The sequence below is a fragment of the Cannabis sativa genome, chromosome X, assembly GCF_029168945.1.
Source record: "Cannabis sativa cultivar Pink pepper isolate KNU-18-1 chromosome X, ASM2916894v1, whole genome shotgun sequence".
NCBI classification, from domain to species: domain Eukaryota; kingdom Viridiplantae; phylum Streptophyta; class Magnoliopsida; order Rosales; family Cannabaceae; genus Cannabis; species Cannabis sativa.
Genome location: NC_083610.1, coordinates 82685309 through 82703835, shown reverse-complemented (window position 1 = coordinate 82703835; position 18527 = coordinate 82685309). Strand labels below are relative to the sequence as shown.

At 35.6% G+C, this 18527-nt stretch overlaps 2 protein-coding genes across 5 annotated transcripts; one reads left to right on the top strand and one right to left on the bottom strand.

The window, feature by feature from the left end:
• Positions 1-1828: 1828 nt before the first annotated feature.
• On the bottom strand, positions 1829-5667 carry LOC115700579 (COP9 signalosome complex subunit 4). Of its 2 annotated transcripts, none has more exons than XM_030628178.2 (14): positions 5348-5667; positions 5093-5244; positions 4796-4899; positions 4625-4685; positions 4332-4424; positions 4143-4243; positions 3861-3969; positions 3716-3760; positions 3547-3615; positions 3355-3446; positions 3194-3236; positions 2525-2584; positions 2214-2273; positions 1829-2092 (listed from the first exon to the last, which is right to left on the bottom strand). In XM_030628178.2, the coding sequence occupies exons 1-14, from the start codon at positions 5475-5477 to the stop codon at positions 2018-2020; spliced, it is 1194 nt and encodes a 397-aa protein (XP_030484038.1). In that variant the 5' UTR covers positions 5478-5667; the 3' UTR covers positions 1829-2017. The 2 variants fall into 2 exon arrangements, with proteins under 2 accessions (XP_030484038.1, XP_030484030.1); XM_030628170.2 differs by having other exon boundaries at positions 3194-3251; positions 5348-5647.
• Positions 5668-10148: 4481 nt separating this feature from the next.
• Positions 10149-18092, top strand: LOC115700558 (uncharacterized). Of its 3 annotated transcripts, XM_030628139.2 has the most exons (16): positions 10149-10556; positions 11310-11521; positions 12740-12876; positions 12961-13071; positions 13173-13274; positions 13402-13510; positions 13592-13789; positions 14384-14552; positions 14701-14782; positions 14870-14960; positions 15164-15260; positions 15864-15957; positions 16564-16636; positions 16897-17070; positions 17149-17271; positions 17375-18092. In XM_030628139.2, exons 1-16 carry the CDS (start codon positions 10544-10546, stop codon positions 17534-17536), a joined length of 1947 nt encoding a protein of 648 aa, XP_030483999.2. In that variant the 5' UTR covers positions 10149-10543; the 3' UTR covers positions 17537-18092. The 3 variants fall into 3 exon arrangements, with proteins under 3 accessions (XP_030483999.2, XP_030483990.2, XP_030484008.2); XM_030628130.2 differs by lacking the exon at positions 10149-10556 and having other exon boundaries at positions 11279-11521; XM_030628148.2 differs by lacking the exon at positions 10149-10556 and having other exon boundaries at positions 11316-11521; positions 12700-12876.
• The last annotated feature ends 435 nt before the right edge of the window (positions 18093-18527 follow it).

Genomic DNA, 18527 nt, shown 5'->3' with positions numbered 1-18527 from the left:
AAAATAATCGGAATCAATATTTGTAATATGTTGTTTACTAAAATTTTTTGGAAATGGAATGGTAGTGATTTATCTTGTTTACTTTATTAGGAAACGTAATCGGAATGCTTAAATTGACTAAATTGCCCTTTTGAGTTAAACTATATTATATGGTAGTTATTTTGTAAGACGCATTTTAAAGGACAAAATTGTCATTATATATTTAATATTAAAAAATAAAATAAAAAATAATTAAAATTCATTACCCTTAATGGCATTCCTTATAAAATTGGTAGGAGAAGTTCTCCCTTTCTTTTCTCCTTTATTCAATCAAGTTCTCCCTTTCCTAATTTTAATAATGTATGTAAGGGAATGATTACTTTACTATTGATTCCCATTACTTATTAGTAAACATGCCATTATAAGTTCATCCACACGAGCAATATGAAGAAAAGTCCTATTAATTGTTGAGCGAGTTAAGTTTTTATATTGTACAATAAGCTCCCCCAACTCTTGGACCATGGAATTAACCTAAGAACTTTGTGCGCATTAACCTGTTGATTCTATGAGATGTTTGGAAGTTGAATCCGTGAGTTAACCTAAAAAGCTTTGTTTTTTCAAGAAGATTGTTGCAGTTCAGATGTAAAACTATTAAATGAGCAATGTGAAGATTGTGGTGGTCAATGCTGACCATGAACAGCACAAGCAACATAAAGTAGAAATGCAAGCAGCATACTGCAAGCAACGGGTTCGTGCATCATGTTGAGGTGCTCGACGCCTGGCTCACATACACGAGCAGCAAGCTCAAAAACTGCACAATGCGCATGTTGCCAGATTCGGGCTGCTAGGCGTGCAAGGAAAAAGAAAATTTTTCATATTACTGCAGGTCATCAACAAAATTGCCATGTTAATATCATTTTTCAACTAGAGAGCAAGAAAACGAAGTCATTTTCTTTTTCGCTCCCCATATTAAATTACGACATACTTCCCTGGTAATTGCAATTTTTTCACCCTTAAAATCTATTGCTCTAACATTGATTGCGTCCATCGCCGTACACCTATTGGTTATTAACTTATTTTATGAGTTTTCACAATCAATCAAACTTCCATTCCCACTAGGAAAAGAAGTGGAGTTTATACAATATATCGGATTTGCTTAAAAAATATAACAATATTACTGTGTATTGGGATTTTTTCCTTGACAGTAGAAGAAAGAAGATACAGAGCTTTTTGAATGAGTGAAACTGGATGTTTTTAAATCATCACGTTAACACATTTACGATCATAAACTAGCTATATATATATTTATGCAGGGCCAGCTTAATAATTAGCAGAAGTAAAAGCAATAGAAAATGGAAGACCCCCTAGCTCTAGGCGACCCTGCTCTTTGTAAAGACAAGCACCGCCAACTCAGTAGCTCAATCGGCTTGCAAACTAACAAAATAGTTTATACAAATTATATTTAATAATTAATATACTGATAATAACTAAATGAAAGGACAAGCATAGGGAAAACACCACCACCCTACCACAGGGCCGGCCCTAGGCATAGGCGGGCTAGGCCCGTGCCTAGGGCCCACACTTTCCGGGGGCCCGAAATAAAAAAAATAAAAAAAATTATTAGGCTTTTATTTAAGTAAAATTTAAGTGTATTATAAATAATAAATATTTATAGCTTAGTTGGTTGAGGTAGATGGCATAAAGTCTAAGGTCATGGGTTCAAATCCCATAACACTCTTCTTTTAATTTTTTTTTTTATATATTTGAGGGCCCCAAAATTTAATTTGTCTTGGGCCCATGTATTTTCAGGGCCGGCCCTGCCCTACCACCAGATAAGGAAGCTGACAAAGAACAAATGAAAAATGTATCGATTGAAGAAGAAAAGATTACCAAAAGTATTCTTTCAAATTAAAGGAAACACTGCTTTGCTAGGCAGTGTCCAGTAACATAATATACAGTGACAATGATCATAAAAATCCTTACAGTGCCAAAACCGGCTGACAAGAAACTTTTCAAGCATGAATGGAGATGCAGCAGATCAAACTGGAATCGGCAATCCCTTCTTTGCCATGCTGTCCAAGACATCATTGACGGCTTGACACAGCCCAGCTATCTGGTTCATATGTAAAGATATTTGTGGTATAAGAAACTTATAAACCAAATGAAGATGCAAAAATCATGAAGACGAAGAAGAAAACAGCAATGAAATGTATGAGAGAAAAATGAACTATTACCTGTTGATCCCATCGCTGCAGTTCTTCTGTGTCATCCTCGAAATGTATGACAGCTTCCACCTGACATACCACTTGTAAGATTAGTGCTTGATGTAAAAAAAAGAAACTATTTTTTTCCTTTGATAATCTTGAAAAATAACCGGAGTTAGTACAAAGATTCAGTCAGCTAAAATTTTCCAAAAATAATTTGATTCACAAGTGAACTTCATGAAAAACTTAACAGAAGGCTAGATGGAGATAAAATCATGCATCACTTAAATCCTTGAAATGACACCTGAAAGACAGATGTCACATTGCATACTTTGTAATACCTGATCAATTGATCCTCTCATTCTGTCCTCATAGATCATTCTTGATGCTATTTTTTCAGCCTGCAAAACAATTACAGTATTTTCAGAAAGAACCGAGTAAAAAATTAACCAGAGTAAAATGAACCAGTGCTAGAAAAGACAGCCATAAACCACAACTACTTCAGTGATAACTAATTTATTTCGTGCCACCTCAACCACTTTACTGCATAGTTTAACCAAAATTCTTGGGGCGAACTTAAAAAGAACAAAAACAATCGTGGAAAGCACACCAGCAAAAGAACAAGGCTGCATTGCTTTTTAATACGAAACTGCTAGGTCCCAGCTCAGGTTCAAAACCTAGAACCATTACTCACTTGAGCTAGCCTCAACTAGTGAGGAACAGCATTACTCAATATAAAACAACAATTCGATTATTTGACACTGTCCCTTCAAGGACCTCCGATAAAATTCAGTTACAAATTCAATTACTTGACACAAAAGAAGCATACTAATTTCCAGAATCTAAGACTACACTAGAACGATCTCATTCCTATAATATTCAAATAAACCACTGGATATTAAATTTAAAGCCCCAGGATTCAAAAAATGAAAGAAATAACATTGAGTGCAAAACACACACACACACACTAGCTTAAATAGAGAAAAAAGAAAATAACAAAAGACCAAGACCTTATGAGGTTCAATGCCCAGCAACGTGCCCAACTCATCGAAGCTGGAAAAAAAACAGCTGTTAACACTATCAATCCCATCAAAATGATGTAAAAGGACTTAAAGAACAAAAGCATTGGAAGCCTAAGATGAGCAATAAAGAAACCAAATCACTATCATACCTTATGTTTGTGTACAGTTTGCTCGCACTTAGCAAATTATGCTCAATCATAGCACGATCAAGGACAGTGAAGTTGTCAGGTAAAATAGCTTTCTGTTAAAGTTGATAAATGATGCCACACAAATAAACTTTCTCAACAACATAATTAAAATGCTGCATATGCAAGTTGCAACAACCAGAAAGATTAAGGTACCTGATGTGCTTTTAATTCTTCAGCAAATGCATCAATTTCGGGTTTTCTTAAAATTCTTTCCAAGTATACCTAGCATCCCAATTATACAACAGACAGCATTTCAAAAAGAAGCAAGAGAAACAAAGTAAGGAAGCACAATAACAGTCAACACAAAATATGATGTGAGTACCTTTTGGAGAATTGGATAAATCTTTAATTTTGAGCATCTTTCATCCTACACCAAGAATCTCAAAGTATCAGAGCAATACAAGAACACAAGAACTGAAAAAACACAGTAAATAGTATATGTATAGTAATCTTGAGAAGCAAATTACTTTGTATAAAGTTGCAAGAACACGAGAACGTTGGGGTCCTGCAGCAGCTAGAATTGTACATGTTACAGCTGCAGATAGAGCTTGTTCCAGTGCTTCCTCATCAATCTCTCTGAAAAAAGAATATTTATTAAAAATATATCACCCATAGTGTGTCACTAAATCAGGCTCGAGGCTCAATTGATTTACTATCAACCAGGGAAAAATAAAAGAATTTGTTAACAATTGGAAATAAATAATTAGATTATATTTACAAGCAACACAAAAACATAATAAGTTACATACTCTTCGCCTATTTTCCTCTTCTCGATTTGAGAAATGTCATAGTAACGCAATGCTGCTTCCAAGAACTTCCTCTTCAAGTCTAAAATTCTAGCATAGCATACCTGGAGGAAAAAGAGGGGGCAAAGGAAGAAGTAAGAACCCGTAAAATTTGCTTGAAATGGAAAATTTAACAACATCATTTCAATGGACCTTGTATTGTAAGTTCAGTACTTCTTGCTGACTGTTGCTAACCAAGAATGAGGCCTTATTGATAAAAGCTTCTGCATTAATAGCATCATCATCCTGCATTTCATAAAATGCAAGCACAACAACAGCATACTAAAAACTTTGAAATCCCAAAGGAAAAGGAGAAGAGAACTACTATTCCTACACTCTGCGGAAGTAGAGACAATGACCCAGATATATTTCTGGGAGGGAAGGATAGTCATCAACTAACGAATAGTAACTTCAATAATTGTGTAATAATTATTCTTTACATGTACCTCAAGATACAGGCGAGCTACTTGGACACATTTTGATAGCCTGAACGTATCGTCAATCATTCTGATGAAGACATCAAACAAAATTCCACATGCTTAACATTCTAGAAAACTGCGAGATACTCATTTTCATGAGAATAAACAAGAAAATAAAATAGGGTCTTACTCTCGGACCTCATTCCAGAATCTAGATCAATGCCACTGAGCATATGAGCTGCTTTCGACCACTGCTGTTCAGATTCATACAATTCCGCAAGTTTCTCTCGTATGATTAGCACCTGCAGCATTTTTAAAACTCAATAGAATAAAGGGTTAATTATCTCCAGCAGTATTCTGCAAAAACATCAATAGTCATCTCCGGAAGACAAAATCCAAAACCCTATTAAAGGCAAACATAACCAAATTTCTCATTCTAGAACAATGTACATTGAAATAGCAACCAAACAAATAAAAATAAATGGCCAAACGGACCTGTTCCTCAAACGAAACAACCCGAGGCTGAATCTGCGCAAGGATATAATGGGCAATCTCTTTCTGAGAATCCGTTTGCAACCCCCCTAATTCTTGCGCAAAGGTTTGAAGTAGTTGCCGGGAAACCACCAAAGGTACATCGTCAGATAACACTGCAATACAATTATGAAATCGATTAGGGTAAAACTAAGCGCCTAAAACCGATTAGACTTAGGTGCAATAGTATGGTGAAAGCAAGTAAGTTCGAGATGTTACTATGGTCAATAAACTTCTTGGCCTGGGTTGTATCGTTGGAAGAAATTACGGATGAGAGTATGTGTTTGTACTGCTCGATCTTTTGCCTCTGATCAGAAATGGCAGACGCATTCGCGAAGGCGCTCTCCATGGTTGTTCAAGTTCGGCAAACCCTAATCTTTTGGGGAGAAATATCGCCACCGGCTCTGGCTTGTGTGGTTAAGCGGAGGGGAGTGTTTGAAGAGAACGGCTCCGCCCCTTCTATTACACAAATGTTGGTCCCTTTCCCTTTGTCTACGTTTTAATATTAGGTTACCCTATCCAAATGAGAAATTTCATTTAATATACTTAACAAATCTCAATTTTAAAAAGGGTAAGTAGGAGTTTCGTTACAAACTTTAATATGTACCAAATCATGTTCTTGAACTTTTTTAGACGTTAAAAATTCCTCTTGAACTATTGAGATAGTTAGATTTAAGGACTTTTGTCTAATTTCATTCAATTTTACTATTTTTGTGATTGTTTATGTACTAAACCATGTTCCCCAGACTTTAATATTTACCAAATCATGCCTCTCGAACTTTGACATGTACTAAATCATGTCCCCTGAACTTTCATCATGTTAGACTTTTTTTACTAAAATTGGATAAAAATCCTTAAATCTAACAATCTCAATAGTTCAGTGGCATTTTTAACGACCTTAAAAGTTCAGAGGGCATGATTTGGTAGATATCAAAATTCAGGGGGTAAAAATTTTAATTAGCCTTTTAAAAAATATCCTCTTAAATGTTTTATTCAATGCCATTATATTAACTTCCTATTTCACCCAAAATACTCTTATTATTTATTTATTTTCAAAACCTAAAAGAACCTAAAAAAAATTGTCTCTCTACAGCCAACCCTAACATAATAGCTGCCCCTACCTTGAGCCCCCTTCGCCCATGTCCGACCCCACTCCGCCTACCCGTGCAAAGAAAGAAGAACGAAGGACCACTCTTGTCCGTCCAAGATTCTCCGTCGTTCTCCTTCGAAAATCTTTCTCCATCCTTCGCCGATCCTTTTCCTTGTACGAAGGACTCGTCCACGCCGATCTTTCTCCATCCACGAGAAGGTATTGTTCAAAAAAAAGTTTGTTGTTAGTTATTTTTTTGTGGTTAATTTAGAGTGATTATATATTATTTGTGTTGAAATACACTTCGTTTTGATGATTTTTTCTTAATTTTTGATCGGTTTTATATGTTGATTATAGTGTTTTCCGATCTAGTGTGGTGGTGATTGAGGAAAATAAAAATGATGTATGTTCTCGATTATTTATCAAAAGATTCTTGATAGGTTATCAATAAGATTTAGCTTTTGGTGATAGTCATTAAGGTTAGCTATTGTCGACATGTTATCGATATGTTGTCGACAGGTTCTCTATTGATAATAGATGGAAAAAAAATTGTAATTTTGTTTTTTAATTGATTCTCGCTTGAATATCGATTGATTATTGACGAGTTTGTCGATAAGGGTGACAGTCATTGTAGTGGCCAAAAATTGCTCTAAGCCCAACGAAAAGGCCCAATGATCAAAGTACTTACAAAGCCTACTTATAAGTTAGAAATAAGGAACTCGTAAGCCCAATGGTTCACATGGGTCACGCCCAATCCATGCCTTTTGGGTCATACCCATATTTGAATATCCAGTCGACAATAAAGTTTGACCCCAAAGTGTAATATTAGGGTTGACACATGGAGGAAGAAGGATGTTAAGTTTCACAACTAACCCACGACCATAGCGATCTTCCCTAACATAGCAGAGCGAGAAGATCAACCCCCAAGTGATACGTTGATGTGAATACGCTCATCCGGAACTAACCAAAAAGAGAACGCTCATCCCTAGAAAAGTGGAGGAAGACCGTTTCTCTAGGGATGAACCACGTCTCAAGAGGTAGCCGTTTTCCTAAGACAATAAATAGACCCTCACTGGGACTGAGAGGGGGATCAAATGATATACGAATATTCACTCTCTTTCTATAGTTTTACGACTAAACTTACCATTTTTCTACGGTCCGACGTTCTCTTTCTCATTCCGGTGAGTAAGGTTTGACTGTTGATCATCGCATAACCATTGGCATAGGAAGTATTTATTTACACTTCTTATTTTCTTTTTTACTTCACACTGTAAGTTTACTAACTTGACTATCGGAGTGCCTTCGACCGGCACCACCCGGTGTCCCAAGATTTCACGGTCATTCTTTGTCTTTTTTCTGTAGGTTGTCGGTGCCCACAAACGCTCATTCTGATCATTGTAGATTTTAGCCTCTACAATGCCTAACATATATCTATTGGTATCTCAGTACAACTCTATGTACACCTCACCGATACCCTGATATGTTTTTCTAATGGAAACTGAAATGCACGTTAAACATGTATTCATATATGCAATTATTATACTAATCATACCTTGATTCTAAATTTAAGTGTGTCGGTCAACTTGAGTAGAAACTGCTGCTCGACAATTTACAGACCCTTAAGTCACAACATACGTAAAACTGGTAAGCGATACACTTAATCACTTTTTAGGGACTTAAACTTAAAACTAAAAGTTTTTCTATCAATAAATAGCATGTCAATACTCTAAATATCGAGAAAAGACTAAAAAATGAGATTTCGAGAAAAACACCCCAGAAAATGGTAGGCCATTTTTCCTAGTCCTAATTGCTAAAAATAGTAGACCGTTTCTGGAAAAACAACCTACCGTTTTCAACTGCAAGATTTTAAAAAATCTGATTTCTCACTCAAATCTACCCAAAATCTTCTATAACCTCCAAAATACCTATACAAGTCATATACAACATAATTCAACAGGAAAAAGCCTCTTGATGTTTTTCAACAACTCACCTTTAGGCTCGATACCTCCAAGCATTGCCACTAATATTCTTCCCTCTTCAGTAAGTCCTTTCACCTTTGTTGCTTCAGTTATGAATCGACTGATGTAATCTTTTAGAGGCTCTTTTAGTATTTGCTTCACTTCTACCATGTCTTCAACTGTGTGTAAAATTTTGAAGCGAAGGTGTTTCATGAATCGAACTTCCCAGGTATCAACTTAAAATATCATTGTTGGGTGGCTTCTACTAATGTTGCTAGGAAGATTCAACACCTTACGTCGCCCTTTACTCCTTGCAAGTCTGTTTGTATCTTGAAGCACTTATTGTGAGATATGGATCATCTTTCCGGGTATACATCTTCCAAGTTGGCATTTTAAACTAGGTCAAAAAATCTAAGAAATTGATCCATGATGTAAATGGCAAACCCCTCATTTGATCGAGTTATAAGTCAGTGAGTTTTGGGTCAGTTAGGATTTATATTAGGCTCTTAAGTTGTTCCAATTGAGCTTGTACCCTTAAATCAACTTGGCATGCCTATTGACCGACCTGTGTCACATGTTGGCCCATTTGAACCTTGAAGGGTATAAAGCTGTCTCTATTATGTGGGACATAGTTGTCCACATTGATAGGATGATTATTATGCGGGGGACAAAATGTTGTCTTGATTACTTCTCCTTCAGTTTAAGTCATCCCAAAGGTCATTTCCAGGCCTGAGTCCCACCCTTTGAAAGATTGAGTCAGCCTTGGGCCTTCTATTTGAATTTTGATTGGTGGACCTTGCCGGTCTGGGAGGATCTTTGTCATTTTGGGTGTTACCTTGATTGCCATTATTGGGCGGGTTTCCCTAGCAGTAATCATGCCTTCATTGACGATTGTCAATATTGAGCCCACTTTTGGCTTTGTTGTCATTCTTGTTAGAGTATGATTGTCCATTTTGGGACCTTTTTTGGCCTTTTCGAGGTTGTTGGTCGGCATACTAGTTATGACCATGAACCTAGACCCTTCCATCTTGATTGTAAATGCCCATCTATCCCCGAGATCCTCCAACTGGCCGAGGAGGTACATCTTCTCTCCTTTCTTTAGGTCTGGGTTAGAAGTTGGTCTGGTTGTTCTTTTCGAGGTAGTGACCATTAAAAGGATTTTTATAATCCCTTATGTGTTTAATTTATTATTTTTAAGAACTTTCATATTAGGATGTAAGATTAGTCATAATCCAACATATACGAGTAGTAAATTAAAATCAAGGTAAAAGTTTTTTCAACAATTTTATCTCTTGAAAGTGCGTAAAAAAAAGAAAACGCCCCTAAATAGTGAATTTGTCTCATTATTTATAAGTGAGAATGAATAAATTTATTCTTAAAATAATATGAGAAAGATGAGTGTGGATTTGAATATGAATTCCACTAAACGGTTAAGGAAAGTATCCTAAAATATCTTCAGCGAATTCTTCAGGTCGGCTATTCACGTTATGCGACTTGCTCACATCGCTCGGCGTGAGGTGAAATCTTGAGCCCGTTCATGTGATAATTATTTTGAGCATTTATACTTCAATTTAATTCGTCATTGTCCTCCTTGGTTGGTGCATTCTGGTGTAACATTCCGTCCATGGTTAAATTTTCCTGTTACATGTCAGCTTGTTAGGTACCACACCACCCATGTGAATTTTGGAATAACAAACTTGAAAAGTATAACATTTAAGGTACCTAACACTATATTGATGTGAGATTTTATAATTAGTTAGTAAATTTTTATATTAATTATTAAATTAAAATATAAGAGATAGACATCATCTTGGTGTTTAGCTAATAGAAACCATTATTTTATTATTGTTCTAATAAGTCATTGATAACTTTATAAAAATATATCTTTATGGTCTTAACTTTTGATCCCTTTCAAAAAAATAAAAGTGAAGTTGAATTATAATTACACAATATATATATTTCTATTCTATACAGCATCAAATAGAGTGTTTCTGCAAAAAAATACAGTATAGGTACTTTTAAATTCATAAATAACCTTAAATCATTTTTAAAAATTTAGAACAAAATCTAAAATAGAAGTGAAGTTGTAGGAATTATCCTGAAATGAAAAAAAGAAAAAGAAGAAAAACACAAGAGTGAGGTGAGTGGATAGGAGTAGTACAAATGTCGTCACTTTTACTCTTCTTATAAATATGTAAATAACCGACTAAAACTCTGTCTATTCTCAACACTGTAAAAAAGCCGATCATCTTTCTCAACTCTCTCTTTTTGCTCCATTACCTTACCTGGAACCCTCAACGCTCTCCCAGAAGAGTATCGCCATTTTCTGTGATCAAGCCCACATTTCAAACTTTGACCTAAACCTAAATGGAAAACTCAGGTCACTCTATACTTTTTCTATTCATTTGCCTTTGATTTTTCTTATTATTGGTGAATTATTAGCTCTTGTGAAATTTTCTTGCCCGAAAAATCTGTGGAAGAATTAACAGAAAATAAACTGTTGTTGGAGTCTTGCAGCGAACATTTTTTTTGTCTTTGTTACGAGATTCATAGCTTTCTTTTCTGGAATTTCTCTGTGAATTGTATGTAACTATAAATTGCGTGTTATACTTTTCTTTCCGTTTTTTGATTGATGATCAATGAAGTGCTTTACTTACTTTTGAAGAAACATTTTTAGGGACTGTTATGCATTTTTACAATTGAATAGTGTGTGGCGCGGGACTTAAATCTAAGCTAACGATATTAGATTTTATGTTGGGTTATTGTTCATCTTGTTCTAGATTCACGCAACTCTTCGACTTCGAAAACTGAAACTTAGTGTATCGATTATCTTACATGTTTGTCTTTTAATTTGAATTTTTTATTTTGATACAAAGTAAGTAGAAAGAGAAAAAGAAGTCACGAATCATGGGGAAGCTCTTCTTGAGTACTAGTTAAATTAATTTGCATATTACTTGATCAAGAGATTTATGTTCATATGTCCAGAATTGAATCTAAAGATTTTTTTCATTTCGTTCTTTATGATTGACCTTTTACAGCTTAGTATCTGTCAAATTATTTGCAATTTCATCACCTTATCTTTTTTCCTTGTTTTCTCACTTCCTAATTTTCCGTTTAATGATGATACATCTAGGTAATCTGCAGGATATCCTTGTGCCACCAGTTGAAGGTGTAGCAGGAGGAGGGACAGCATATGGATGGGATGATGGTGGTTTACGTAATCTAAGTCCACTCAAGGGATCAATAGATCCCTCAGAGGTTCCAACCACAGATTTAGTACATGTGTGGTGCTTGCCAAACACAACAAATGTTGGACCGCAAGAAATGCCTAGACATTTGGAGCCTGTAAGCATCCTTTTATTATAATGTAAAATTTCTGTTTTCTCTTAAAGTGCTTATTTTCTTTTTTAATTATATTAAAGATAGTTGTTTACTCTTGTGATAATTTAATAAATAAGTTTGTAGGATCTTTTAATTTGAACACTTCTACTAAGAGATTTATGGTGGTCGATTCATTTTAATATGATTGAATAAATTCTTCCAAAGTATTTTTTTTTGATGGATTCCAAAGTATTTATATAATGAAAAGTTCGGCTATTTAAAACCTTGCGATATAAGATGAGTATAAATTTATCAGTCCATGTTTAAACAGCCCTTTAAAAACTTTATTTGGTTTAGAGCTAGTTTTTAACATGTTATGCTTCTTAAGAGAAATGCATGTCATAAGTGATCCACTATTTTAAAAATTTGTGTATGTACTGCAACTGCCAAGATCATCCTTGCTATTTTTGAATTTGTTTAAACTATGTTATGTGATATTTTTATGCTGAATACAAAGGAGTAATGAGATCATTGTGTCTCAAAGTGGGAGGTGGTTAGGGAATGAGAAAAAGCAAATTTGAAGGACTTTAAGTCTACTCATGACATAGATATGATTACAAGGAGACTAAGCGCATGTTTGGCATCATAACTAAAAAACTGTTTTTTGTTTTTAAAAACAGAAAACTGTTTTTTGAAAACAATTTGGCTTGTTTGGCCTTGTTTTTTTAAAACAGTTTTCAGAAAACAAAGTTACAAAAAACAAGAATTTTGAAAACAACAAAATGTTGTTTTCTGTTTTAAAAACCAATTCACTTTTAGTTAATATTGTTTTTATAAAACACTAACCAAACATGACTTGTTTTTAAAAACTTCAAAAACTATTTTTTATTCTCATTTCTAAAAACAATTTTTTGAAAACAAAAAACAGAAAACAATACCAAACATGCTCTAAGTTTTTTGTCTCTTTTGTTTTTAATTATTGGGGTGGAGGAAAAATGTAATTCTTCTAATAGTTTTAAGGTGTACACTTAGTAACTGAATAAAATAGTATTTGACCTGTGCTTTAGTTTGCATCCCTCTTCTGTTATATGATGTAATAGACTTTACAATGGTGATGATTACCTAATCACTCCTTGATGACTGATTTAAGTTTTTTTTTTCTTTCTTTCTTTTTTTCTCTATTACTTTTCTTCTGTCTTGAGTTACCTTGGTGATCTGGATCTGAATTTAGCTATTTTGAAGATAAATCTTCTGGCTGCTAGAAATGAGAGAGAAAGTGTTCAGATTGCTATTCGTCCAAAAGTTTCTTGGGTTGGTTCTGGAGGTGCAGGCACTGTGCTGGTCCAGTGTAGTGACTTGTCCTCTGCATCTGGTGATAGGTTAGTTCCTTAAATTGTTTAATTCTTTGAGGTCTAATAACTGCTCTGTCAATGAAGGGTTTGTTGATGTTGGCTACCGTGCAGATTAGTTGTGGGAAATTCATTAACATTGCGGCGCGTAGTGCCAATATTGGGTATCCCAGATGCTCTTGTTCCTCTCAATCTTCCAGTCAGCCAAATAAACTTATTTCCAGGGTAAAAGCATATTAACTCTGTTATTTTTTTTATGGGGACTAAGGAGCTAAGCTAATTTTTCTTTTGTACCTTTGCATTTCTTTTCCGTAAACAACCTGCAGAGAGACCACTGCTATCTGGGTTTCTATTGATGTTCCTAGTACACAACCACCGGGTCAATATGAGGGGGATATCATTATCACTGCTGCAAAACCTGACACCGAGTGAGTATATTACCATTCATTTCATTTGGCTCAAGACCTTAGAGATTGATTATAAATTATACTCTATAAATCTGCAACAATTCAGTATAACTAGAATTCATAATTATCTCATTCTGGTTCATTGCAGATCTTCTGCTCAATGCTTAAGCAAAGCTGATAAATACAAACTTTACAAGGAACTTCAAAGCTGTCTTGAAATGATGGGGCCAGTTGATGACAGAACATCAGATGGAATGGTACATTTCTATTTGTCTCTGAATTAGGATTGTTTCTTGTGCGATTTGAAGGTTTGTTCATCTGAATATTTGTTCCTTTAGGTAGAAAGAGTGAAATCTGCAAGTACATCTTTACGAAGCGTTCTTCTGTCTCCATTATTTTCTGAATTTTCAGATAATGGGCCAGTTGATTTAATGGATGAAGATGCCATTTCAAACCTTTCATTGCGTGTGAAGATAAATTTGACAGTTTGGGACTTTGTTCTTCCTACCACTCCTTCACTTCCTGCTGTGTTTGGCGTATCCTTGAAATAAGTATATTGAACAATTCTCCATCACTGATGCATCTGGTTTAAGTTTTCTGGTGATATTGTTTAAAGTACTGAACTATTGTTTAATTTCTAGTTTCCTACTAGCTGAGTTCATTAGAACATCAAGTTTCAAATATTCAGCTAGTTAGGGATGAGATTGTCAATGTAGAAAACTAGTGTTGCATATACCTTGTTTTTCAAAAACAAAAACAGGGAAAAAAAAGTTCTATGTGAATCATATAGACGTCGCATAATCAACCGACAAGGATGAGAATCTCTGAACAGGGAAAAATAATGTTACTATGGAATAGAAGTATTCTCTGAACAGGTGAAAAGTAATAATACTATGGAATAGAAGTATTCTCTGATAAGCTTTGCCAAGTGAAATAATTACGATCAAATCAGTAATGCCGTAGAACAGGTTGCTATATTGGCATATACCTCCATTTCAATTTTTATTGTCAACTGAATTTAGTTCAAACTGAGAGTATGTTGCTATTAGAGTATTAATTCTTGTAAGCTGGTGGTTGGCCCCTTTTAGAAAAGTTGGTCATAGTGTGTTGTGTCTTTAACTCTGTCTTAGATTTCTGATACCGTTATTGAGGATCGTTTTGGTGTTGTTCATGGGAGCAAAGAGTGGTATGAGGCATTGGAGCAGCATTTCAAGTGGCTTCTTCAGTTCAGAATAAGCCCATATTTTTGCAGATGGGGTGACAGCATGCGTGTTTTGACTTACACTTCCCCTTGGCCAGGTAACTTGTGGGCTGACCAAAAATTTATATTTGGCAACATAATTCTTGCCACTATGATCAGGCAGTATTTATTCTGTACACAGTTGTTTATGAACACAATTTCGCTGTGTCTTACTTTCTTCTTTCCCTTTTTCCATGGGCATTGTAGCGGATCATCCAAAATCAGATGAATATTTTTCAGAGCCACGATTGGCTGCATATGCTGTACCATACAGTCGAGTCATCTCTGGGTATGCAGTCAGTTCTCCAGATTCACTTATGCAGCTCTTCCGTGGTGAAAACTGAGTTGGCTTTTAACCCTCTTGGTGATGTTACAGTGATGCATCGAAAGAATCCTTGCAGAAACAAATTGAGATACTGAGGACAAAGACTCACTGGAAGAAAGCATATTTCTATTTGTGGGATGAGGTAGGAACAGTGTTGCAGAGCAATATGAATAGAAAACTTTTGTTTGTTTACCTTAGCTGAAAATGATGTCCTAAGATAATAATATTTCTTGGAATATAGCATTTTCTGTAGTTCAGTTATATTTTTTGTATGCCATTGAACTCTGGCAGAATGGCTGTCTGTCTTATTACAAGGACTAATATTTCTCCCATATTTCATGGCAGCCACTCAATATGGAACAATATGACTCTCTGCGGAACTTGGCCTCTGAGATTCATGCTTATGCTCCAGATGCTCGTGTCTTGACTACATACTACAGTGGTAGAGAGTTTTTTTTAATTATTTTCCTTTTTTTTTTGCTTTTCACATTTGTTATGTACATGCCGTGTTAGTTAGTTTTTATTGGTCATTTCTGGCTTTGGGATTTTGAAATTCTTGGATGTCCTGTACATCTTTTGAGTCCTGATAGGATTCCACATGGACTAAGTATGGGATTGTTTGGTGGTAGGCCACTGTAGACTCTAAAAGGGGGTTGTATTGTTAGGATCCCACATTGATTAAGTGTGGGATTGGTTGATGGTATATAACTACTTGGGCACCGTCCTCCCTTAGGCTAGTTTTTGGAAGTGAGTTCTACTAGTTAGTTGTATCAAGTCCATGGTTAGCTGTAATTATAAAATGTGTAGATTGTACTCTTATTGAACTCATTGTACTTACCTTGATTCTCAATTACTGTGAAGAGGTTTATGGTGCTAGTGTGGCATCCTTCTTTTGTCGGTTGTAAATATTTATTTATTTTAGACTGAGTACTAGTTTATTATATACCTCATAAATTTGGTATCTTCAACACTCGTTTCAGCTGTTATGTTGGAAGGGTTCAGTTCTAGTAATTCAGGCACTGTTATTGTTCTGTCTTTTATGTAGGGCCAAGTGACGCACCTCTTGCACCTACTGCTTTTGAGGCTTTTGTAAAAGTGCCGAAATTTCTGCGGCCTCATACTCAAATCTATTGCACAAGGTATTGCAGTTAATTGATTCTAGAGGACACTAGTTGATGGATGAAATGTGAAAATGGCTTGCCAACTTGAGTTATAATCACGAATTAGTTTATTACGATTATCCAGACTATGGCAACTCCATCTTACGGGTGCATTCTGTTTCTTATCTGTGTCAACTTAATCTATGTTAGGCTCTTGTAATTGGAACTATTTTCAAATTTTAAAGTGGTTCTTTTCTTTTTTGGATTTGAGCACATTGGACAATGCAATATTCCCAGGTTTATTATTGTGTAATGGTAGCGAATGGCTTTTGACTTCCATTCCTTCTTTCTTATCAGCTTAAATTTTTCACACCTACTTTTGTTTTTTCAACTGTCATATGTACCAACCATCCCTAGGTCACCCACACAGTTCAATATTTGCATGATTTAGATTTGTGATATAAAGGGCAGGCTCTTCTCCTCTCTTCTAGGTCATTATTTGTGGTGAATACAAGCTGATACTAAAATGCTCTGAAGTCCGCAAGGATGCACCTTTTGTTTGTTTACTCATTTATGGGGTGGTAGGCATTGATGTTTCAACTTTTGCAAGACAGATAACTTCAAATTGGGGTTTCCTATTTTCAGTGAATGGGTGCTTGGGAATCGAGAGGATTTAGTCAAAGATATTATTTCTGAGTTACAGCCGGAAGATGGTGAGGTAATATAACTGAAACCTGGCTTTGATGTCGACTCTGCAATCTACTTTCTTCAAGAAATCGTTCTAGTGTAAATGCTTTTCTTTTCCTACTGTTGCTACAGAAAATATTTGATCAAAGTAATATTTGCAATCAGCATCCATCGTCATTTTACCAAGCATTGATTATCCGCATGATCTTATATGAAGCAAAATGAACCTGTTCCCTATTTTACTATACTGCATGTGTATGTTACTGAAGCAAAGTGAACTTGTTCCCACAGGAATGGTGGACTTATGTGTGCATGGGACCATCTGACCCTCATCCGAATTGGCACCTTGGAATGCGAGGTACACAGCACCGTGCTGTTATGTGGCGTGTATGGAAAGAAGGTGGGACAGGATTCTTGTACTGGGGTGCAAACTGCTACGAGAAGGCAACAGTTCCCAGTGAAGAGGTAATTCTTGGCATTTAATCTTGTTCCATTTAACATTGTATTTATGTGTATGAACTTGTTAAATACTTCATATGACAGATAAGATTTAGGCGCGGCCTTCCACCTGGAGATGGAGTTCTATTCTACCCTGGTGAGGTTTTCTCGTCATCACATGTACCAGTTGCTTCACTACGATTGGAGCGCATTCTTAGTGGCCTGCAGGTCAGCCATAGTGAATTATGAATTTAGGTCTTTGGACCTGTTAAACTCTGCTGGTAATCTACGTTTAAGTTTGTGATCAAGCTTTTCTTTTAATGTTTTGTAGGACATTGAGTACTTGAAACTCTTTTCTTCAAGGTATGGCAGAGATGAAGGATTAGCTCTCCTAGAGAAGACGGGTGTATACCTGGGCCCTGAACGTTACACACATGAGCACATGCCCATTGAAGTGATGCGCGGTGAGATTTTTAATGCATGTCGATCTTGAAATTGAGATCACTTGTAGAAATGATCAAACACCCATTCTCTTCTCTGCTGGAGAAGGAGAAGTTTAGTTGGGTTCAGGTCCCGCATTATTCTGCATGGAGGCCATTGCCAACACTTGCCAATCAAAACATCGTGGCAAGGGAGATCTTTAACGTGTGCATATGTGGCCAATCCATGTGGCTCCAATTAGATTTCAACATGTGTTGATCTTGTTGATTTTTCGTTTGTCGTGTTCTTTTATTTTGTTTCTTCTTTTGAATACCCTTTCACAAAACTACCTTATGGTCTTGGGTAACTTTGTTATTTAAATGGTATGTTGCTTAAAATAGTGGTATAGCTGGAAAGCTCAGCTTGTTAGATTTTGTCTCCAAGGCTAATGTAAATCTGTAAAAACAGTGTCCTTGGTCAATTGCTTTCCTAGTTTTAGCTCCACGTTAGATTGCCCCCCTTGAGAACAGGTGTATCAATACTCCCCTTTTATAAGCCGTTGGTGCAGAGGTTGTATTCATGACAAGAATTGTAATCTCTTATTTAATATTTATTTCTCATATTAAATATTGGCCTGTGTATGCTAAATATTTGGGTAAAACATTAGGGGCTGGAAAAGTTTGTGAGAGATTTCTTGTACTTGGAATATTTATAAAAAGATTGAATAAATAATGATGGAGATAAACATTTGCAGCAGTGTTTTCCTAAAACTTAATCCAATCATAATCACCACGATGATAAGTGATTTTACAAGATTTAATTTGCAGAATATTTTTTACTCTTTTTCGAGGGGAACAGGAGCACTGTGGAAGTTAGAACTATCCGTTAGTTTTTATGGTTCTAATGTAAAAGCTTAATAAGCCTGGCTCTGTTGGAATATGTAATTAATTCTTGGGGAACTAATAGACGAAGCCAATAAAATGATTAACATAAATATTGCATCAGCTATGGTCTGTGGTGATGGTGACCCAGAGTTCCGATGCTTAAATTCTGATTAGTTGCAC

Coding starts and splice junctions, on each gene's coding strand:
- LOC115700579 (XM_030628170.2), bottom strand. CDS start 5,477: ATGGAGAGCGCCTTCGCGAATGCGTCTGCCATTTCTGATCAGAGGCAA. Junction 4,425..4,624: donor TAGCTCGCCTGTATCTTGAG/GTACATGTAAAG, acceptor TATGAAATGCAG/GATGATGATGCTATTAATGC. Junction 3,616..3,715: donor TTTATCCAATTCTCCAAAAG/GTACTCACATCA, acceptor TTGGGATGCTAG/GTATACTTGGAAAGAATTTT.
- LOC115700558 (XM_030628130.2), top strand. CDS start 11,294: ATGATGATACATCTAGGTAATCTGCAGGATATCCTTGTGCCACCAGTT. Junction 15,958..16,563: donor ACTCAAATCTATTGCACAAG/GTATTGCAGTTA, acceptor TCCTATTTTCAG/TGAATGGGTGCTTGGGAATC. Junction 17,071..17,148: donor CAACAGTTCCCAGTGAAGAG/GTAATTCTTGGC, acceptor TTCATATGACAG/ATAAGATTTAGGCGCGGCCT.